Source organism: Haliotis asinina, chromosome 10 (assembly GCF_037392515.1).
Source record: "Haliotis asinina isolate JCU_RB_2024 chromosome 10, JCU_Hal_asi_v2, whole genome shotgun sequence".
Taxonomy (NCBI): Eukaryota; Metazoa; Mollusca; class Gastropoda; order Lepetellida; family Haliotidae; genus Haliotis; species Haliotis asinina.
This window is the reverse complement of record NC_090289.1, coordinates 16,579,780-16,603,051: the sequence shown is the minus strand read 5'-3', so window position 1 is coordinate 16,603,051 and position 23,272 is coordinate 16,579,780. Positions and strand designations below refer to the sequence as shown.

The 23,272-nt window shown below is 41.5% G+C and overlaps 1 protein-coding gene across 1 annotated transcript in view; it reads right to left on the bottom strand.

Annotated features, from left to right (window-relative positions):
- LOC137298904 (tyrosine-protein phosphatase non-receptor type 23-like) overlaps positions 1–23,272 on the bottom strand; it is a 47,267-nt gene that overhangs the window by 5,295 nt on the left and 18,700 nt on the right. Inside the window, exons 3-22 of the mRNA XM_067831270.1 lie at positions 21,761–21,888; positions 21,549–21,675; positions 20,270–20,404; positions 19,778–19,939; positions 17,630–17,788; positions 17,368–17,426; positions 16,906–16,985; positions 16,586–16,700; positions 16,003–16,068; positions 15,690–15,829; positions 14,820–14,911; positions 14,188–14,392; positions 13,578–13,738; positions 9,624–9,775; positions 9,135–9,328; positions 5,225–8,376; positions 2,464–2,560; positions 1,528–1,592; positions 1,067–1,204; positions 441–569 (exon numbers count right to left, since the gene is read on the bottom strand). Coding sequence (XP_067687371.1) covers positions 441–569; positions 1,067–1,204; positions 1,528–1,592; positions 2,464–2,560; positions 5,225–8,376; positions 9,135–9,328; positions 9,624–9,775; positions 13,578–13,738; positions 14,188–14,392; positions 14,820–14,911; positions 15,690–15,829; positions 16,003–16,068; positions 16,586–16,700; positions 16,906–16,985; positions 17,368–17,426; positions 17,630–17,788; positions 19,778–19,939; positions 20,270–20,404; positions 21,549–21,675; positions 21,761–21,888 — 5,556 coding nt within the window. The remainder of the gene's footprint in view (positions 1–440; positions 570–1,066; positions 1,205–1,527; positions 1,593–2,463; positions 2,561–5,224; positions 8,377–9,134; positions 9,329–9,623; positions 9,776–13,577; positions 13,739–14,187; positions 14,393–14,819; positions 14,912–15,689; positions 15,830–16,002; positions 16,069–16,585; positions 16,701–16,905; positions 16,986–17,367; positions 17,427–17,629; positions 17,789–19,777; positions 19,940–20,269; positions 20,405–21,548; positions 21,676–21,760; positions 21,889–23,272) is intronic.

Here is a 23,272-nt window from a genome sequence, read left to right as displayed (position 1 = left end):
TATTATTAGCATAACATTCTTCTAGGAATACTCTCAACTGACAACACTTCCCTTTGTATTTCAACTTCCTAAATAGTTTCAGCTGACCTCCTCTCCTTAATTTAGTACTTTATGCATACAAATATGTTACCATGGTTACCAACGCGCTAATATGTCCAAGTATTCTCGGGATCAATTTGGCCAGTGTTTGAATGTAAGACGGATCTTTGACATCTGCACTTTGGGTATCTGAATCAAGTAACTTCTTCAAATTCTCCGTCAAATAGAGGGTTGTAACAAGGACCCGATGCACTTTCATGATAAATTACCAACACACTCCCTAGAACTGATGCCCCTACCAAACAACATCTATTCTCACTGAAAACTCATCCACTAGATCACTTATGAAGAACAATGCTTGCTCACTAGGAATGACACACACCTTTAGATGCTGGACCTACCTCAGAATGTTTGATATGGATTATCCTCTCTGTCCACAACTCCTTGTATTTGACGCTCTGCATGTTGAGTATAACATGGCCATGTTCGACCTGCTTCCCTTTCTCTGTTGGCCAGTAGCAAGGGTATTTCTGAAAAGACATGCACATTCAATATTTTACACTCTTGTGTTTATTGACACATATGTAGGTTAGTAATATAATCCAATACTATGGCTAACATACATAAACTTGCCTTAAAGCAAACTGAACTGGGGAACTGATCTCCAGCAGTCCATGCTTGGTGAAAGAAGTGACACATCAATATTCCAGCAAATATTCCAGCAATATTCCAGCAATATAGCAGCAATATTCCAGCAATATAGCAACAGTCAAACGAGACAATCCAGTGATCAACACAATGAGCATTGATCTACACACCTAGGATACTATGACATGTGTCAGCCAAGTAAGCGAGCCTGACCACTTGATCCCCTTAATTAGCCCTTATGACAAGCATGGGTTACTAATCAGAAGTATATTTCTAACCCAGATCTTCATTGGTCAGGATCAATGACATCACCTGCCTTTCAGGTCTGCCATCAAAAAGATCTCTGCAGTTACTAGTTGAGTGTGACTTAATTACTCACTTTCCCTGTCTCATATTCACTGGTGATCATCACAATGACCTCGATGCCCTGCTCGTACACCATCACCCAGAAGTCATTGACAGTCACCGGAATGGGAGCCTGGGTTGCGATGAACTTGGGACAAGATGGGGCCAAGTCCTTAGAGAAGCAAAGAAAGTTTTCTAATGTAAACAATCTGTTAAAAAACAGTGGTGATTAACCCTTACAGTAATCTGCACAGTTGTTAGCTCACTTCAAAGTTCACTTCATACTAAATCTTCCCATTCTGTTTTAACCTTTAGGGATGCAGAGAGCCATGGCTGTTTGAAAAATCAAATCCCATTCAACTGCTAAGTTCAGTGCTACAGAGACAGCACACAGGGAGACGTTTATCTCAGTCCAATGTGCTGTAAATGGACTGAAAACAGTACTATCAAGATTACAGCAATACAAGCATGTACACTGTCTTGTTGTGGACATACATTGAGCCAGCTGGCATTTATGTAGTCATCCTTCAGCGTTGAGAGCATCACCCTAGTATCATCATCTGAAACACATTCAGAAACATAGTTACAGCAAAGATCCAAAACAAACCTTATACCACTTATACATACAAAATTCAATACTTACATAAATTCCAATCCATGAATATGAACCAGGGGCACATTTCACAAAGAGGTCATAGTGCTTCGACTCTCTGTTTAAGTATGGGAGGCTGCGATCACCTTTGCGCTATGATCGTTTTGCGACATTTTGTGTCATTGTCAACTGATTTGTGCTTTGTCTTTACAACCAAATAATTGTAACAGTACAACAAGTTTAAGCATGCCATCTATTCTATTAGTCCTGAGGCCATGCAGGCACTACTCATTTCAAAACTCTGTGCAAAATGTACCCTAGCTTAAAGTACAAGACTTAACCACTGTCCAGTACAACATCATCATCACCAACATCATCATCACCAACAACATCATCATCACCAACATCATCATCACCAACATCATCATCATCATCACCAACATCATCATCACCAACATCATCATCACCAACAACATCATCATCATCACCAACATCATCATCATCACCAACATCATCATCACCAACATCATCATCACCAACAACATCATCATCATCACCAACATCATCATCACCACCAACATCATCATCATCACCAACATCATCATCACCAACATCATCATCACCAACATCATCATCACCAACATCATCATCACCAACATCATCATCACCAACTCCTCATCAGCAACACTTGCAACAGGAAATTTGATGGATGTAGATCCCTCATCATGATCATAACCTTAATATTGCCTTTCAGAGTAATAAACATGCCTAATTTTACTTGCATAATCATACAAGATGATAAATAAGATTTAACAGTCTAGAAACAGGCCTCTACTTACATGGCATAATATCAGGGTCTCTATTTTTCATGGGGTAACATCGAGCTATTGCAATGGAATGTTTTTTGCCTTCTTGTTCCTGGTGGTCCGACAACTCCTTCAACATATAACACAAAACATTATATAAAATCACAGTTAAACCTACAATTATCTTCACACAGAATACAGACAAAACGAGTCTGCATCCCATGTGAGCTAAATTTATGGGATCTCTACATCCTTTAAAGAATGAATAAACTCAATTTTTTGGTACTCTTTTTATCACTGCATATGAAAGACTTCTGGTTGGTCATAAACAGAACACCATTCTTTTTTTTAAAAAAACTTGTGGTTAATTAATATCAGGCACTTAAAAGTTGCTAAAAAGCTGTCTGCTTCTCTCTCGCCTGCAAACGAAACCACAGACAGGTTACGTAACTCTGTCACCAGAGCCCTGCAGTGACGTCTTAGAAGGAACGATTTTCAGTTAGTTGTATAGAAAATGTGTAGGAAGCTCATCATTTCGCTGATTTCTCAACATCACCAAAGACATGCCGAATTGTTGTGTTGTCGTCAACTGCTCCTTGGGGTCAGGTGATGGTGTCACTATGCACAGACGTCCATCAAACCCCGTAGTTTGTGCTTAAATTGGTTGTTTGTGTTGTTGTGTTGTGAGTGTTGTGGAAGCCTGTGGTATATACTAAATCGGATGGTTCGCCCCCTACCACGCTTCCAGGATAGAAAATGGAGTTCAAGTTTCATCAAGTTTTCAAAATCAAGACTGCTTACTACACATATCTGATCAAAAGGATTTTGCATAAATATAACGCTTTCTTCCTCGGAAGCAAGGTTGTGGTCGAAGTGACAATATTATCGTAAGTAATATTCTATTGACCTCCACCTCACTTCCAAGAGTGAAATTGTTATAAGCAATGTCATGTAAAATCCTACTGTCCATCAATAAAATACGTATTTTACTACCAGAAGAAAGTAATTTTGATTTTGTAAGTCGGTGAAAACAAACTTAAATAGCATTCATCCTCGGACAGGGTGCCGCCATTTTTTAAAATGGTGAAGTCACGGACTAAAGTCCATTTGAATTAATGAGATTAAGGTTTGTTTTCATCAAGTTAGAAAATCCAAACTACTTTCTACTAGTAGTTAAATATGTATCTGAATCACGGCCAAAAGGAGTTTGCATGACACAACCTGTAACAGGACATAAGCGAGATTGGGTTTCAAAGTGACAAAACTGTGTGTTAAATTTCTTCACTTGCTAAATTTACTTTGTTTGTAATGTTCACTCACCAGTATGTGGGCACTTGTCAATATACGTCTTTATATTTGGTCTCATAATCCTAATTACTTTACAATCATACTTGTATGCATTTTGAAACTTAATAAAAAGAAGCGATCTGCGAATGTATAACAGGAATGTAATATCTAGACATTTTATAGTTTGCCTATATGAATCATAATTCGCACACACGCCCTAGTGTATGCCATCTGTATCATTACACTTCACGAAAAAAACAATGATTCTGTTGAAAGCTATGACAACTTAATAAAAACAAAATGCAAATATTAAAATTAAAACAAATTAAAGTTATAGGTGCAATGTCGAGGAATGTATCCATCAATACCCATGAAAACGAGTGATCTATAATTCATCTGCAGATTTCCCAAGTGATGGGTCTTTAACTAATATATGAAAACGTGATGTATCGTTTCAGGTTTTTTACATCGCTGTATAGTCTCATTGGTCACTCAAGATAGCACACCTGGCAACTAATTGCATAATGTGCGTCATTCTTTTTCCAAAGTAATTTAGTTACCCAATAATGAGCAATCAATCAATGTATTGGCTGTTAATCCTTTGAAAGAAGGGTGTTGTTTTTACATAGACACAGACACGACAGAGTGTATTCAGTATAGATTAGTAACCGTACATATATAAACACTACCTTTTCACAAATCCCCATATAAATCCGCATAAAAGCAATTAATCAATCAGTGTGTTATTGGTTAATCCTTTGATCAATCCAGACACAAGAAATGCCAAATGGGGACCTTTGTCGGGTAATCTAAGTGGCGTTACCACTAATTATACCTGTTATAAATTCATTAACTGAGCATCAAGTGAATGATGACAAATAACGTGTAGGTTTATACCACCAAACACGGATTACAACCTAGCGACACCAAGTGATTTTGACAGAATCGTCTATGAAAACAAGGTTTATAACACAGAAACTAGGCAAAGCAGGAGACAAAACTAAATGATAGTAGATTGTGAAAACATATAGCTTTCATTCTTCACAACAGCTGTCGAGGTTTCAGGTTTGTACAAACCTGTGAACGAAATAGTTTACCCCCTGAAATGTAGATGAATTCTGCACAGACCCTCATATATACCTACTATTACGTCACAGAGACGTGCTGCTGTGATTGGTTGAAATTTTGTTTGCAGCTGAGAATCGTGCACTGTTGTCAAAAAGGTCGATTTAAAGTAATTAAAGATCGAAATGAGCATTTTTAATGTTGGGATTACATTTATAACAATGTCAATAAGTCATTCATGCACTTGCACCCCCTAGAGTATATGTGATCTTTAAAGGACTTAACTGCAAATAAGTGGTAATTATGTTCACACCGAATAATACAAGAAAACCAAAAACCCAATGAAATTATTTTCACATGCAACCACCATGTACATTCAAGAATACAGGTTAGTTCATCAATTATTGAGGAAGGAAAGAAAACGTTTGATCCTTATCCTTACCTTCCACATGGAATCCAGTTTAGTCTGACCCATCACATTTGCCATCATAAGTTCATCAACAAGTTTTCCAAAGGCTTCTACATCCGAAACAAACTTATTGAGTTCACAACCAGAAGAATAAGGCTCTTTCGGAGGCTCGAAAATGTCTTTATTTTTCCTGGCTTCTTCCTTCTGTTGCTGAATCTCCTGGGCAGTTAACACTTTGGGAGCAATCACAGGTGCAGGAATAGATGAGTCTTTGGCACTGTCTGGACTGGATGAGAGAATCTCATCCAGGGAGGAGCTCTGTCTGGACAGGTTTGGAGGATTGACCAGACCTTGGTTCTGTTGCTGACCAGGATGGAGGGAAGGAGTTTGTGCAAGAGCACCTTGAGGAGGTTGAGCAGGATGGACAGATGTGTTGGAAGGAGGTTGCTGGGGAACTGGATGAGGAGTTACTGGAGATTGGGGCGTTGGCTGAGAGCTACCAGACACTTGATTTGACAGAGCTGCTGCTTGGGTTGGTTGCAGAACAGGCTGGTATTGCATCTGCTGTTGTGGTTGTGACCTGGAGAGTTGGTTGGTTTGTCCTGTTTGTGGAATCATCTGTTGGCTGAAGCCTTGAGGAGCAGGTGCTCTCTGACCTACTTGGTATGGCATGGGAGGTTGGGTAGCTTGTTGAGTGTAGCCAGAAGAAGGTGGTCTCACTGGTTGTTGCTGAGGGTATGTCCCTTGGCTCATCTGTGGACTTTGTTGCCCAGATACACCCTGCTGGGTAGAATATGTGCTGGGTAAAGTCTGTCCTTGTTTGTTATACTGATACTGACCAACAGAAGTCTGAGGCTGCTGGAACTGCATCTGTTGATTCATCATCTGTTGCTGTGGTTGTTGATTAACTGGCTGCATTCCATATCCTTGACTCTGAAGCTGGATTTGCCCTGAGGCAGACTGAACCGGTTGGACATTTGGGTAATTTGCTTGGGGACGAACAGGATGAGGACCTCTAGGTTGAGTCTGGTATTGCTGAGGGGCTTGATTTGCAGATTGAGGATACACCTGTGTCTGTGATGGCATTCTTGGCTGTTGGGTTTGCTGAGTATGGAATGAAGGATTGTAAGTGCTCGTAGGCTGAGACTGTGACTGCTGGTGCTGTTGCTGCTGGTGTTGTTGCTGGTGCTGTTGCTGGTGCTGTTGCTGTTGCTGTTGCTGTTGCTGCTGCTGCTGCTGAGAGTAATACACAGAGGAAGCTGCAATTCCAGGCTGTTGAGGTGGCACGAATGCCTGTGAACTGGCAATAGTTGGCTGTTGTATGCTGTACCCTGCCTGGCTGTATGGGGCTGGGGCCTGTCCTGGATAATGTTGATATACTTGTTGTTGGGCTGCCATGTGCTGCTGTTGCTGTTGTTGTTGCTGTGGCATCTGACTTTGACTCTGTGACCATTTGGCTTGTGCAGTATTTGGCATCTGTCCACCATGATTAACAGTAGGCTGTGGCTGAGTCTGTGATACAGGTAGTTGGCCTGGTTGGCCCTGCCAAGATTGCACATTTCTTTGACCTCCCTGTGCAGTTGGTTGCTGCTGCACATTAGGCATTTGATACTGCTGTGTTAATACTGTTTGAGAAGGTCCAACACTAGTTGGGCCTTGCATCATGGAGGTCTGCATCCCAACTCTCCCATGCGGGAAACCAGGCTGGGTTTGATTAACAGGATATGTTTGATTCTGAGGAAAGGCCTGACCACTAGGTGTCTGGGAAGTCTGACCTCCAGCAACTTGGGATCCATAGTGAGACTGGGATGATGAGGTGAACTGCTGACTACTATAACCAGTTTGTGATGGAGCAGCCTGGTTGGGAGGAATGGTCCTTGCTTGACTAGGGTTGATTGTTCCTTGTCCAGGTGTCTGGTAGTACTGGCTAGCAGCTGGTTGCTGGAACTGCTGATAACCTGGTTGATACTGGTTCCCAGGCTGCTGCTGATATTGATATTGTGGTGTTTGCTGAGGCACACTCTGAGGACCTGTGGCTGAATACTGACTGGGCTGAGGAGAAGATGCAGGAGCTGGCTGATGTGGCTGCTGTTGGGGAACCACAGGCTGTTGAGATTGTTGCTGTGGGAGGCCATGATGTTGTGCCTGATGCTGCATTCCTAGATGAGACTGGGAAACTGGTTGTGCTGTGTTTGTCGATTGGCCCAACTGTCCAATATTGTGAGGTGACATAGCACTTGGTTCATGACCAACAGATGGCAACATCTGATCTGCAGTATACTGACTTTGTAAGTTTCTGTTTTGATACTGTGTCATCATTTCATGATGAGGCTGTCCTTGTCCTACAGAGAATTCTCCACTCTGTCCTCCATGATGGCTGTGTTGGTGAATATTAGGATCACCCTGTGGGCCCTTCGTAGGGGAGATAACAGGTGTTTCAACAGATGAGACAGTGCTAGTGCTATCAAACCTTCTTGCTGGACGTTGTGGAAGCTGAGTCATATTGGGCAAAGAACCATAATTCTGACCCATGTTTGCAGCAGCTCCATACCCAGACACTGGTAGATGAGGGAGGGAAGAAGGCTGGTTATCACTAACACCTCCAGAACCATGACTGCCCTTCATCTGACTGAAGAACCCTTTAGGAAGCTTGGCCAACTGGGCTTGAATCTCTGGAGGTAGGTTGGGGTCTATTCCAGTGTCTAGAACACTGGGAACACTGGGGACAGTGGGATGCTGCTGAGGCTGAAGACCATCAGTAGAATCAGGACCCCCTCCCTCTTTGAGCTTGTTGAAGAAGCCTGCAGGAAGTTTTGCCAGCTGGGCAGCCACTTCTGGAGGAAGACTTGAGTAATCTATTCCCGCAGGACCTCCACCTGCAGGAACCTGTCTTGCGGGACTACTCCGGGGAGATCCCCCTCTCTGGTGTACTGGAGATCCCGAGAGACTAGGAGGTAGAGATCCACCTGAGACATGATCTCCTGGAGAGTCTGGGGGAACTCGGTCTGTAGATTTGGGCCCAAATGTTGCAGGTTTCATGAATGGGAGATAATCTCTGAGTTTGGGACCTTCAAAGGAAGGCAAAGATGTTTCACCCGGTAGTACTGGGCTGGGAGCTGGGCCAGGAGCTGGGCCAGGGATTTGAGCTGATGCTGGTTTTGGTGCTGCTGGCCTTGATGGAGTCTCTGGAACACAACACAGGGATTTAGAACAAACACTAAAAAGTTACATACACTTGAACCATGTTATATCCTTCATGTCAATTTATTTCTAGTATAAGACAAACTAAGTCCCAGTACCATGTTGCCATTAATAATTGTGGCAGGTGAGGATTACCTTCATAGATATCTAGAGCTGGATTTAACATATTAATACGACTAAAAATATATTAATTTATCTGCTCTTGTATCAACATATTTTTGTTGATATCTATCTGCACAAGGCTACACTACATGCCCTTTTGAACCAAATAACAAGTGGTCATATCTTAAGTACAAATAGATTTGTCTCACAACGGCTTACAGCACACAGTTGTACTCGACAGAGACAATATTCACCAACATCTTTGACACCAAACATTGAAAGTGTGAGATGTGATTCACACCGTAAGTATATGATTATACACAATGTATCTTCCATCAGCATCAGCTACCTAGAACATTTCCATCCCCATTTTGTGCATGACTGTCCCAGTTCTCAACAAGACAATGAGTTTAGTTTTATGCCACACTCAGCAATATTCCCATTATATGGTGGTGGTCTGTAAATAATTGAGTCTGGATAAGAGAATCCAGTGATCAACAGTATGAGCATCGAACTGCACAATAGGGAATCAAGTCAGAGAGCCTGACCACCCGATCCCTTTAGTTGCCTCTTACAACAAGGATGAGTTACTGTAAGTCTATATTCTAACCCGGGCCTTCTTGGTTATTTCAGTACTGACCTTTGACAGCAAATCTCTTTGTGATCTGATCTCTCTCCTCTTGCTGAACCTTGCACACAGATCGACACCGAGTCAAGATGCGCCCGACCGTTTCCTCCAGTTTCTTGTAGTATTCCAGGCCTTTCTGAGACTTTCCCATCAGATCCTCGTACACCTCATATGACTTGATAAGTTCACTGATGCGAGCATCACGTCTGTGGAGAACATATGGTCAAGGTCACAGAGCTACTGGGGTGAGCAAATGCCAGTCAAAGGAGGGTTGGAGAAAGCTGGATTTAACACTCTTTTAACAAAAATAGACACATCAACGCACATATATAAAGAAGGAAAAATGAGGGGAGGATTTATGGAGGTGCTGCATGTTAAAGATGGTTATAACTTCAGTGAATGGTGCTAAAGAATCGAATCATAATCGTCGTTGGTCTTGGATTCATACCAATGTTCTTTGGATTCTAAATGATGGCATATTTGTTGCCCTGACAAACCTACCTGGCAATAGATTCGCTGGTGGCCTTCCTGATAGTTGCATATCTGGCGTTGGTATCTGTGAGGGCTCGGAGGATGTTGTCCTGGGCCGCAAGGTTCTGCTGTATCAGAGATACCAGCTTGTCATGCTTCTTCAGCTGTTCCTCAAAGATGCTCTGAAGCAAGAAACCATCATTTGATTTGTGCTTGGTAAGAATCTGGGACTCAGATTTTGGTGCTTTGACAGGCAAATTCAGAAACTTTGTTCAAACCTTCAACATTTCTTCATAAACCTATTATCTCCAAGTACTGCACTAAACTTATACAAAGTTATAGAGGTTATGAATTCTCTAAAGAATGTCTTCCCTGAGGTACATATAGCATTAAAATGTCCATTTTAAAATGCCTACAACAGTTGCAACAATATTTCAATAAACATTTTACGAAACAAAATTGTAATTTTCTCACATCTGTAAAGTGGAGATGTTATCCCTTCTTCAGGTACACGTATAGTATACAAGTTCAAGGATATAATCACTCATGCTAGTCTGTTCTCAGATGTGCATGGACTCTCAACCATTTTACTGCACAGAGTTTTTCGGCATCAGCAAGTCACATGATTAAAGGGTGAGATTTTACAGAGCACCTTTCAGGAACCATTAGTTGTTGTGCTACAACTAGTAGACCAAACTGGTGAATGCTATCGACATCTCCAGTAGCAATATCTCTGCGATAGTGGTTGGCAAACACCGTATCAGCCCTCCTAAACTGTTGCCATCGAGCAGTTTCCATGTAGAGCAAGCATGGACACTAGGGCTCATACTTCATGTAGATTGGAGGCTTGTGGTGACACAAGGGCTGTTGCTTTGTATGTTCGTAATATAACCGTTCTCATTTAGACTGATATAGTATTCCTTGAAACTTCTGTAGGCATCACAGTTGATAACGGAATAAACAGGCGCTTGAATTTCTTTCTTCTTGTCTTTGTCCGTTGCAGGCAGCTTTTCAGTGCTCTGACGGAACACAAGGACAATCTTGGGTGTCACTTGGATTGAGTACTGTAGACAGTGCTGGGATATGAAATTGTCTGTCAGGCTGTCCAGGCAACTGATTCTTGGCAACAAAATCCCATATGAGTCCAAATTGTACACTGTCGCAATGTGCCGTTTCTTGACCATGTTCACGCATAGACCAGCACATATATTTTTTACAACCGGACAGCTGATGCTAGGGCAAGCAAAAATAGCACTTTCTGCAATAGCAGGTCAATGGATGTTCAATTTAGTGGTTCAGAAGCATTGCTTGTGACATGTTGCAGTACTATGTTGAGATCCCATGCAGGAGCCTTGAAACTCTTTTCTTGATCTTTCAACTTGAATGAACGTACTAACGCTAGTAGTTCTTGTACTTTAGGCAACTTTATGCCAGTAAGTCGATAACGTAGTGCCCTTTAAATGTCTTGTGTCAATGTTAAATGACACAAGGAGTCTGCCACTTGAGGATGAGATGCTTTACTTATAAGTTATAGTAAAGCCCTTTTGCTCTGCACATAACTTGAATCTCTTTTTAAGGTTTGTAAGGCAAATGCAACAAGCTTTGCCGCTAAAACGGAATATCCTTGTTTCTTCAAGAAGCTTTCATACAGTCCATGCATATAGATGGAATGATGACGTATTTCCAAGAGTGTACTTGGTGTGTGGATGAATTAACAGATTCAGCCATTCTTTTAGTTTTAGTTTTAAGGCAGGATTTCCAAGGTCTTGTAGCAGGTCAGGAAACCTCACCCTCACTGGCCAGTAGGCCGTGACCACACTCAGTTGTAGTCCACTTGTATGCTTGATTTACAGTAACACTTGAGGCAGAAACACATACACGTTGAATCCCTCCCATCGTATGCTGAAAGCATCTGTAGCCCAGCCTTGAGGATCCAGCATTGAAGACACAACTATCTGTAACCATTTGTTACAAAAAAATGTATTATCAGGGATCCTAATGTCTGTATTATGAGCTGAAACGCCTTTGGATGTATCATCCATTTTGTTGGAGACTGCTGTAGTGATCGTGATAGTATGTCTGCTGTGACATTCTTTGCTCCTGGAATGGCGTTCTTGAGATGGCTTGACCAGTGTTGTAATGTGTTGATCACTGCTTTTATCTCTAAGAGATTGGTGTGTGGAGCTTGATCTTGTCTCGGCCACTTCCCTGAAGATATTTCTTAGTTGAGGTGAGCGCCTCATCCTTGGAGAGATGTATCTACATATAGATGAAAGTTGCAGTCCGGGTCTGTTAGGTAGGTTCACCCACAGACATTGTCTCTTGTGTCCACCAAAGCAGATATGTCTCAAGTTGAACTGGTAGAACAAACAGGTCACTAATGATTAGGTGATCATTGAATAAAATATCTGTAACAGGCGTAACTGTAACCTCCCCATGCAAGTCATGTCTTGAGCTGATGTCAGTAGTCCAAGTAAACACTGCCAACAGCAAAGTGTCAATGGAGAGAGTATTGTTTGAGATATAATGACTTCAGTCATATCTCATAAATATTCCAGTAATAAGTTGTCATTGTGTTTGCAAAATACTTGTTAATCGTTACTGCTGAAGTGCTCCAATCAACTGAATAAACAGTTACATGACTGGGACTGCATCAGTCTTCATAGTTGATATTTTCAGCGCAATGAAAAGACCAATGGGTGACAACTGCCCAACTGTCCTTGATCAACTGTACAGGAACAACGCACATGACAAAAAGAATGTGTATCTAGTAGCAAACTTGCAAAGTTGATAAATCTTTTTCATGCAGGATTACTTCGTGTCATCTGTCTGTCATGTACGAACATGGCATTTGTAACAGCCTATGTGATGAGGATCCAACTTCAGTGCTTTCTCGACTTTATCCAACATCGTTAGTTTCAGATGTGCGCCTCTCCTGTCAGACACACATTGATCCAACATAGAAAACATCTACACTGTAACATGGTTCATGAAATCGTCTGAGCCGAAGTTCTACGATGTGGGCTGAAACTTGACATGATAGAATGGAAACGTTCCGAGATGACAAAGGTGTAGTTTACACGTCAATCATCTTATATGTATATGCGTCATTAGATTCTACTGCAATCTTGGTCCAGTTGTGTCGATGTAATTGTAGTACTGCAACTTCTTTTCCATAGGGATGACGAAATCTCGGTATATGACAATCTCTTCTGGGTGGAGACAGAGCCCGCTTCTGTAGCAGAGGACAGCCCACAGGGATCCACCGCAGACAACCGGTATTTACCACCCAAGTATGTTTTCAACAAAAGTTAGAAAACATATAATACATACAATTACAATAACTCTACTAGGTAATGTAAATATACAGACAGATACAGCTGAAATTTAGATGATATAAGGTCATAAAGTGAAAAGGATATGGTGCTCTATCGGGACCCAGGTGCCCTGACATCTTACAGACTCAGGTGTCCTCTAGGGCGAGGAAGGAGAGGGTGACAAATATGGCCAGTCATGTGACCGATTTGCACGCCAATGCATGGGCTAAAGGGAGGCTACTCATGGGTGAGTGCTGATGTTACGTCCTCTTCAATGAAGGGATCTTCAAGGCGATTCAAGTGTTCCAGTAGGTTTAGATAGAAGGAGACAAGAATAATAACCATGAGTCAGGATAAAGAAATAATGGACATTTTAATGCTATATGTACCCCTAGGAGGACTTCTTCTGAAAAAGAATCAATAATACATGACCAAGCATTAATCAGCATTGTTATCTGTGAAATACAACTTAGCTTCACCAAGCAGTTACACTGATTATAAAACCAGTAATCACAACACATATCTGTCCTAGAACCCTTGCAATAATCAGAACTAACAGTGCAGGCTTACATTTGACACTGTGTCCTTGAAGTAAAAATTAAGCATATAGTAACTGACTCCTACACTGGAAAGACTGCAGCAAGGATAAAACTATTCCCAAACTTACATCCTTGCTGCCACTGTCTTGAGTAACCAGTACGTTTGTGATGTCATCATTCTGGACCTGTGTGCGGAGCTCCTCCATCAAGGACTGACGTTGCTTCCTCATCTCATCAACTTTGGACAGAAGTCGCTGAAGTTCCTGTACAAGAGCTTCATCTTCTGGTGCTGAAACAAGTTGTGGATGATGTAAGTAAGGTATTACATACTGATTCTGACTCTGGAATGCTGTTCCTGTATCACTTGATCTAAATTCTCATCTTGGTAGCGTATAATTATAAATTTTATCCAACTGGACAAGGCATTGCAAAACCAAGAATCAGCAATATCATGGCAGGGACACTAGGAATGAGCTTCACACATTGTACCCATGTGGGCCATCAAACCCAGGTCTTCGGTGTAACATGTGCATTCTTTAACCACCAGGCTTCTCCACTGTCCACCAAGGGTCAGTTTCACAAATACTGAAAAACTGAATACCTGAATATTCTGTAAAATGAAATTTACACTTAGAAAACTTACATATGTTCGAAAAATGGCCCAAATTCAAATAAAATGTAAAAAATATACTGTGTTAGCAAAACCTATCATTGTCACCAAGGACACTGCTAACTTACAGTTGGTCAACTCCTGTTTGGGCAGTGTGGCCTGGAGGTCATCAGGTGCTCCAGCCAGCAGGCGGAGGTTGGCAATATGGACATTCATAGCCTTGTGGAGGTTCTCATTTGACTGGCTACCCTGCTTGTGTTTCTCTCGTTGTATCTCAGTGTCTTTGCGGATCTCAGACAACACAATATTGGGTGCCCGGCTGCCGAATGTTTTCTGAAAGAAGATTCTTGCATAGAAGCCGACAACTTCAGGCAAAATGTTACATGCCTCCTAACTACTTAGGAATATACTTTGTGATCAGCACTTGATGTCACCTGTACATGGAGCAAACAAAGAAATACTGTTCTTTGAAAAAAGAGTGACATCATGTGCTCACTTATCTCTCGATAACTGAAAGAACAGAACCAGCTGATATCAGGTTATACAAATATACTTTGCAGGATCATTCTTCAAAGGCAACCTAAAAGCTGTACCAATTTCTTATCATTACAACTTACATCATAGTTTCACACATACTTCATACAAACAAAAATGCTGTTGCAGAATGCAACTGTCTATCAATATATAGACCGCTTGAATTAAATCACTTCTTTGTATGCACATCTAGAGACTCTCTAGTTACGGGTTCTCTATCACTCACCTGGAACTCTTCATCCTGTTTCCTATCCTCATCCAACAAACCAAAGATTTCTTTCAAGTTGAGCTCCACCTCAGTAGCAGTTCCAGCAACAGCTGCAACACAATGAGCACAGTAACACAATTGTACAACACAATGAGCACAGTAACACAATTGTACAACACAATGAGCACATCAACACAATTGTACAACACAGTGAGCACAGTAACACAATTGTACAACACAATGAGCACAGTAACAATTGTACAACACAATGAGCACATTAACACCAACATACAACACAATGAGCACAGTAACACAATTGCACAACACAATGAGCACAGTAACAATTGTACAACACAATGAGCACAGTGACACAACTGTACAACACAATGAACACATTAACACAAATGTACAACACAAGAACATTTATAAAACTGGTGTGAACAATGAAAACACAAACACAACAGTAGCAATACCTTGTATCCATAGGGACATATTAACACAACTGTTCTACACAAGGGACCATTACCACAACTGTTTGACACAAAAGACCAATAACACAACTGTTCTACAAAAGAGACCATTCATTAGTGAAACTGTTCGACACAAAGGGCAAATAACACAACTGTTCTACACAAGGGACGTTTAACATAACAGTTCTACACAAGGCACTTATAAAAGAACTGTTCCCCATAGCAGAAAACTTGGAAAGAGTAAGTCCATTCTCAACACTGTCTAAAAAACAAAAGAGGTTTGATCCTATTGGTCAAAGAGCAAATACACATACTTCAAAAATGTTTTGACAAAATATGGACTTTAACACAGTACGTGGCATAACCAACTTTCACTCACTCACTCACTCACTCACTCACTCACTCTTATTTCACTAACCTGCCATTGACTCTATCAGGCTTTGGATGGCGCCAGTTTTGACGCTCATGGCTGCACATTTCTCCAGCAGTTCCTGTGGCAAGGGCTCCATCCTGGGCATCAACTTGTGAGGGTCAAGTTGCAGCGACGACATGTATTGTCTGTAAGAGACAAGCATGCCAGTACTGTCCTTACCACTACAACCACCATAACATCCTTGAGGAAAACATTCACATAATTCAAAATAATTCCTACTATAATCTAAACGAATATTCCCTGCATGTTTCTTCCCTAACAAGAGTACTGGATCAACTAGGGTCCAAAGGTTCCTTACTCAAGTTCCATGGACTTCTCCTCCACTTCTCCACTGATCTTCCTGAGAAGCTTGGCCTTCTCCTCACTGAAATAAATCATGACTGTTACATCAGGTTAACCCTTTAAGCTATAGAAACTATCCACACCAAGGCATGAACCTTAAATCAAACATAAATTACACAAGTACATTTCATCTTTCTCAAAGGTACAAGCATGATGAGTGAGCGAGTGAGTGAGTATGGTTTTTACACTGCTCTTAGCAATGTTCCATCGTCACCACAGCACTGGACACCTGAAATGAACTTTATGTACCCAGGTAGGGAATTGAACCTAGGTCTTCAGCATGATGTCGAACACTTTAACCACAAGGCTACCCCACCCCTCTCAGTTCATAAATGAGCAAATATATCCCTAACAACATCAAAGTCAGTATTTACTCCTAGCATAATAGGGGTAGCAGAGAATCTTGTCGAACTCAGAAAGCCAGATTGAGCAAACCAATAGTAATCACAGCGACCAAGAATCTGGACAGCAAACAGTGGGCCTTTTACCTGGGTCGTATACATACACAATGGACACACTATCTCCTCCATACGTATTACCTGTACACTGATGACGCTTCATGAGCTTCCATTGGAACAAGTTTTTGAAAAATATCTGGACCAGAAATCTCTGGGTCTGTTGGGTTGAATGGAATCCCCTTCACCAGTGAAGCCCCTAGAAATATGGAAACATAGAGTCTGAAGACACACTGTTTAGAAACTCTCAAACGTTTTCAAGAAACACAATGTATTTCCTTGAAAAGCAAAACTTCATACTTAGAGAGTAATTTTTCATTTATTAGGTGAAACGAACTACATTCATTGTGCCCTCTCATATCATCAAGTACACAGTCCATCTGAACAAATCCTAATGAACTTACCTTTTATTTCTGGCAGACTGTCTAATGCAGGGACTTTTTCATGGTATACAAAATCATTGTCTTTTTTGGCTGAGTTGAATCTGAAATTTAGAACAAAATCTTATGTAAATGTTCATTATGTTTTCCATAAACATTACCTGTTGCCTGAGTAGTCTCCTGATCAACTCCTGTGCAATGTGTTAATACAGATTAAAAAACGTAGTGAATATCCATCAGTAAGACTTGGAATTCCACTGTGTTGATTAAATGGGAATCTGATGAAAATATCTGCATTTCCCTGTTTATGACACAAGTTCAGATCCAGTTTGAAACTATGCCTCATAGACAATATCATCTAAAGGAAAGTCACATGCACTGACTAGATGTTCATTGTAATATATCTCAGCACAGTATTCTGTGTTGCCCTTGGATACTTGGCCAACTAAGCCCTCCAGCATGTTCTCATGGTTACCAGTCACTTACTTTCCCCCAACCACATCTTGAGCGAACTTCAGGGCATCCTGTATTTCAGGAACCTCGTTCTGTAAATACAAGGCACAGATCATAAAACATAAAACATAAAAATTTATCAATAGACAAACTATAGCCATACAGAATCAGTAACTCTAGCTCTAGACCAGATAACTGTAAGCCATCAAAGATGTCATCGATCTTCTTATGTCACAGAAACCAAAGAACTATTGTCTACTGTCAGAAGACCTGAACAATGTTGAACGACCCTGACCTTGGCTAGTTTGATGCTCTCGTTGAGTTTGTCATGACTGGCCTGGAAGTATGCCAGTCTCTCCCCCATTTTCTGTTGGTCCTCTGCCTGCCTCCCCATGTAGTAGAATGTGATGCACTGGTAGAAACACACCTTCAGTTCCATGCGCTTCCTCCAGTCCTGGATACAGAAACAGTCAACATCAACATCAACAAAGACGGTCATGGTAAACCTTCAACTCTTAAAGACTTCCTCCAGTCCTGGATACACGAACACTCATAGTAAACATCAACAAAGACGGTCATGATAAACCTTCAACTCTTAAAGACTTCCTCCAGTCCTGGATACACGAACACTCATAGTAAACATCAACAAAGACGGTCATGATAAACCTTCAACTCTTAAAGACTTCCTCCAGTCCTGGATACACGAACACTCATAGTAAACATCAACAAAGACGGTCATGATAAACCTTCAACTCTTAAAGACTTCCTCCAGTCCTGGATACACGAACACTCATAGTAAACATCAACAAAGACGGTCATGGTAAACCTTCAACTCTTAAAGACTTCCCCCAGTCCTGGATACACAAACACTCATAGTAAACATCAACAAAGATGGTCATGGTAAACCTTCAACTCTTAAAGACTTCCTCCAGTCCTGGATACACAAACACTCATAGTAAACATCAACAAAGACAGTCATGATAAACCTTCCACTCTTAAAGACTTCCTCCAGTCCTGGATACACAAACACTCACAGTAAACATCAACAAAGATGGTCATGATAAACCTTCAACTCTTAAAGACTGCTTCTAGTCCTGAGAATCTATACTTAACCACAAAAGAAAAAGCATACCCATAGAGGTTTCTTAAAGCACACACACTTTACTTCACTGTAACACAATCAACACGGGGATTGAGATAATCTTGACAATTATGGTTAACACATTTTTGGAAAATTGAATTTGAAGTTCATATTGACAAAATCACACAAAATGGTTCCATAAAGATACCCACAGTCAGTACAAGGTGTAACTTGAATTGACATTGATGAGACTGTTGCATTATCTGCACAGGGAATGAATTAGCCTTTTGACAAAGACCATAGGTGCTTGGTTCCATACTCAGCAAAATGCCTGGTGAGTCCAGTAGCAGCTATCGGCCTTAACTGGAAACATTCAGTCTTTGAATCTTGCCCTAAAGGTGTTCTATTGGATCTAAATCTGGCCTGAGTACAACTTATTGTAGGGTTTGGACAACGGGTTGTCTTAGGAAGTGCAATGTTACTCTGGCAGCATGGCCATGAGTGTCGCCTTGCTGGAAAATGTGATTTCTGTGACGTCCAAAATGTGGTACACCATGGGGGGTTACAACTTGGTGAATGTGGGAAGCAGCTGTCAAGTCATTTCTTCAACATCAACAGAGATTTTGGAACACCACAGTGCCAAATCTCTGTTTCAGACCGACTGAATGATGCCTGGAACATCCCATGGGTCTCTTTCAACAACACACTCATTGTCTTGGATGCTGTAAGTAGCCTCATACCACTGATGCAATAGGTAGATTATCCTAACATGAATACTAAAAAGATTGGCTACCCTCTGACCAACTTGCAATGGTCCAAAGTCCAGGTTACTCTGATCTCTCGCAAATCGTGGCATGGTGATTGTGTGGGACTCGCTTTCATAGGTTGGATTGCCACGATATACACACATGCATTTTCATGCTCACAATTATCACACGAAACCTTTCAAAACATCTGCCTTTTGGGTGCGTTTGGTTGATGTGTTGGTAATAACTGTCAATTTTGATTGAAAAACATGGTAACAAAATGGTACAATCATAAATATAAACACCTCTTTCGAAAACAAAATTTTGCATTTGGTTTTGAAATGTCACGCTTATTTTGTGGTTCAGTATATTAGAGACTCTGATAATGGTTCAATGATACAAGAAAGATAAAAAAGGCAAGGGCTGAGATGTCTTATACGGTTGTGAAATTAAACATCAAAATATATATAATATGTCACCCTGTTTGGCTTGCTTGGAGAGTCATTGCATGCTTCACATATCACTCCGCCCAATTCATTCCGCCAATCTACTGGCTATACACCCTCTCATCAGGCAACTGTTCCCCTCTTAACCAAACTGCAATTCAAATGCTCACCTTATAGCACCTGGAGCTGACGATGCCTTCTTGGTTGCATGTTTCGAGGTTTTTGATGGCTGTCTTATAGAAGTCTACCACCTGAGCAGACACCTTGGCAGTGATGGTGTTCTTCCGACTGTCAATCATTGACTTCTCCAGAATACACTCCTGACCTTGAGCCTTGAGCACGGAAAATGATTTTAAGCTAATGTGTAAATAACTCTGTAGCACAACCAACATATTCTGAACACCTGACAAACCTCAAACATAAAAGTCTTTAAATAGAACCAATGAGCTTTCAGTTCTGTTAAGAACTGTGACACTTAAAAAATAATAAGACGTCATTGTTTGATGGTGAAATTGAACTTCCTATGAAATGTGAGCCAGCATGATTGGCACATGGTCATATCTTAAACAAGAGCACCCCATCCCAGGAGAAGGCAAAGTTGTAGCAAGGGACTCCCAGCCTGCACGTAAGTTAATGGAGATAGGATAACCTGGACAACTTACCAGCATGAGACTGACATGAAATGTTAGAAGCTCATGAGACATGTCTGTACTCATTGCCGAACTCCCGAAATAGTCACGCAGATGTTCGAAAGCCCACGCAGCACACTGGAAATGTGTGCATGACACTTTCATGCCCTGAAAAAAACATTTTATTTTGAAAAATTTAACAAAATCAATCCTGCCAGACTCTGAGAACGGGTTAAAATCCCACATGGGGGCTCAAACTTAAAATGAACTAGAATCTGTACTTTACCGAGAAAATAAAATCCCAGATATAACATATATTATAAGAAAGTCAAGACATGTTTCATATCTTAACAAACACACAAAAATACCACCTCACATTGTGTGTTCTATAACATGTAAACAAGTGATTCCACACTTTAAAATTTTAATTACCTTGGCACTTTCAATGAAAACTTTGTTCAACAGAGAAATGTTCTTGTGGAAAGTGAGTTATGCATATGGTATAGGTGTTGTTGGGGATGAGATAGACAAGGTTTGTCAAGGGCGGGGAGTATGTGCAGGATGGGGTATGTGAGGGACGTTATAGGAGGGTATGTGAGGGACAAGGTATGTGGTGTGGGGGTATGTGAGGGATGAAGTAGGCAGGGTGGTGGAGGTATATGAGCTACAAGGTATGTAGGGTGGGGTATGTGAGGGACAAGGTATGTAGGGTGGGGTATGTGAGGAACGAGGTATGTAGGGTGGGGTATGTGAGGGACGAGGTATGTAGGGTGAGGCATGTGAAGGACAAAGTATGTAGGGTGGGGTATGTGAGGGACAAGGTATGTACTGTGGGGCATGTGAGGGACAAGGTATGTAGGGTGGGGCATGTGAGAGACAAGGTATATATAAATGATATAGGGTGGGGCATGTGAGGGACGAGGTATGTAGAGTGGGGTATGTGAGGGACAAGCATGTAGGGAGGGTGATGGAGGGAAAAGTGGGAAGAGAGACAGGTATGTAAGTGGGTGGGTGGATGTGTGTGTGTGTGTGTGTTGGGATGGAAGGACTGATGTATGTGAGGTATGTAGGCGTAGAGGGGTAAGTGAGGGACAAGGTATGGGTGGAAGAAGAATGCGAGCTATGTGAAGCAGTCAGTCACGCATCCCATAACTGTCATTTGGAAATCCCCATCCTAAGTTGTCTGATTTGAAAACATTTCAACCTTTCTGTGATCATGCTCTGAAGTGACCTGTAATAGAATGTCCTCAGATAACCGAATGGCTGTACCAAGTACAAACATCTGTTTCCAATGAAACTGACATATAATTACCTCAGCACTATGGCGAGTATCCACTGCTCCCAGGATAGAATGCAGAGCGCCAATATTGTACAGGATACAGGCTTGCTCGAATTTGATGTCACCCAGGATGTATTCTCTTCCTGTCTGAATGTCCTCCCTAGAACACACAGGAGTAATATGGTCAGTGAGTTGTCTCTAACCACAAGTTTAACACAGCAGTCTACAGTAGGACAGCTACTCACCATGTGAAGGCTATGGCCGCCTCTCCCCCTTCCCCCATGGGGAATCTACCTTGCAGGAACTGTAGCTGGGCATAGTACTTCTTCAGAGTGCTGCAACCCATGAAGTCACGTGTCACGTGGATGGCGGCCTAGAAGTAAACCAAGTTAAACATGGATACTAAAAGAGTGAGTCATGTTTTATTCTAATTTTAGAAATATTTCAAAAATATCATGATGGGGCCACCAGCAACAGGCCTCACACATTGCACCCACGTGGGAATCAGCAAGATTTTTGGTGTCACTACCAAACACCTTAACCACTAGGCTATTCCATTGCCATTGGGCTAGTCAGAAAGTAAGTTAGTTTAGCTTAATGCTGCACTCAGCAATATTCCAGCTGTATGTCAGTGGTCTGAAAATAATCAGATCTGGACCAGATAACCCAGTGATTAACAGCAGGAGCATTGATCTGCACAATTGGGAACCAATCAAATGTGTCAACCATGTCAGTGAGCCTGACCACATGATCCCGTTAGTCACCTCTCATGACAAGCATGGGTTACTGAAGGCCAATATTGTAACACGCACTTTCATGAACCAGCTAGTCAAAGAGTAGTATAGGGAATGATAGTCCGAAAACACTTTTCAAAAACCCCTCTAAAAAGCCTCATTTACTAAATGAGGCTTTGGTGGGACCCTTAGCTCTTGCTATTATTACCCCTACTACAAAGCTACGCCATCACGTTTACCGTGACTTGGCAGGCGGTAACACTGTGCCGTACGGTACGATCAATAATTCTTCTCTTACAAATCCCCTACCCGGCCCATCCCTCAAGTAGTACAAGTTAGGTTCGTCGGCTTTCATATCCACTTTATCTATGTTGTAAGTTTTGACCGACCATATAGGATCGGTGGCTCGCTTACGGCTATCGCCCCTATATTATGTTTATATCAATGAAACAGTTTAATGTGAACCGCCTACGATCTCTTTGGTGTTCATAATAAAGGCTTGCTGGGCTTTTTGTATTCCCTGTGCTATGTACTTTTTTTTCTCGTCCTCGCTGATAGCAGACTTACGAGACTTGGATCGAATATCTTGTTTCATTCCGTTATATTTTTTGAGTTCAGAGAGGATTGAACTAAACTCCTCTTCTGAGATCTTACTGTCAGAGAGTGCCGTGGAAATTCGCTCACTCACTGTGTTGAGTTTTGCTTCGGCCAGAACCCTGATCTCGTCGTGTTTCAATGCCTTACGATTAAGTCTGCGTGATACTAACTTAAGCGCCAACCCTACCAACCCTGTCACCCCAGCCGTTATTTCAATACCTAGCACTATAGGTGCAGCCACGATGGTGGTTAACAACCCAACGCCTGCCGCCCCTAGTCCCATGCTGGTTGCCATAAGGGTAGTGTCAGCCCCATCCACGATATTGAAAGCTCTATTATATTTTTTACATAGTGCTTTCCGCGTGTCACGGTCTTGTTCTAGTTGACGTTTTACATCACATAACTGCCTCAAGCGGAACCCATCTA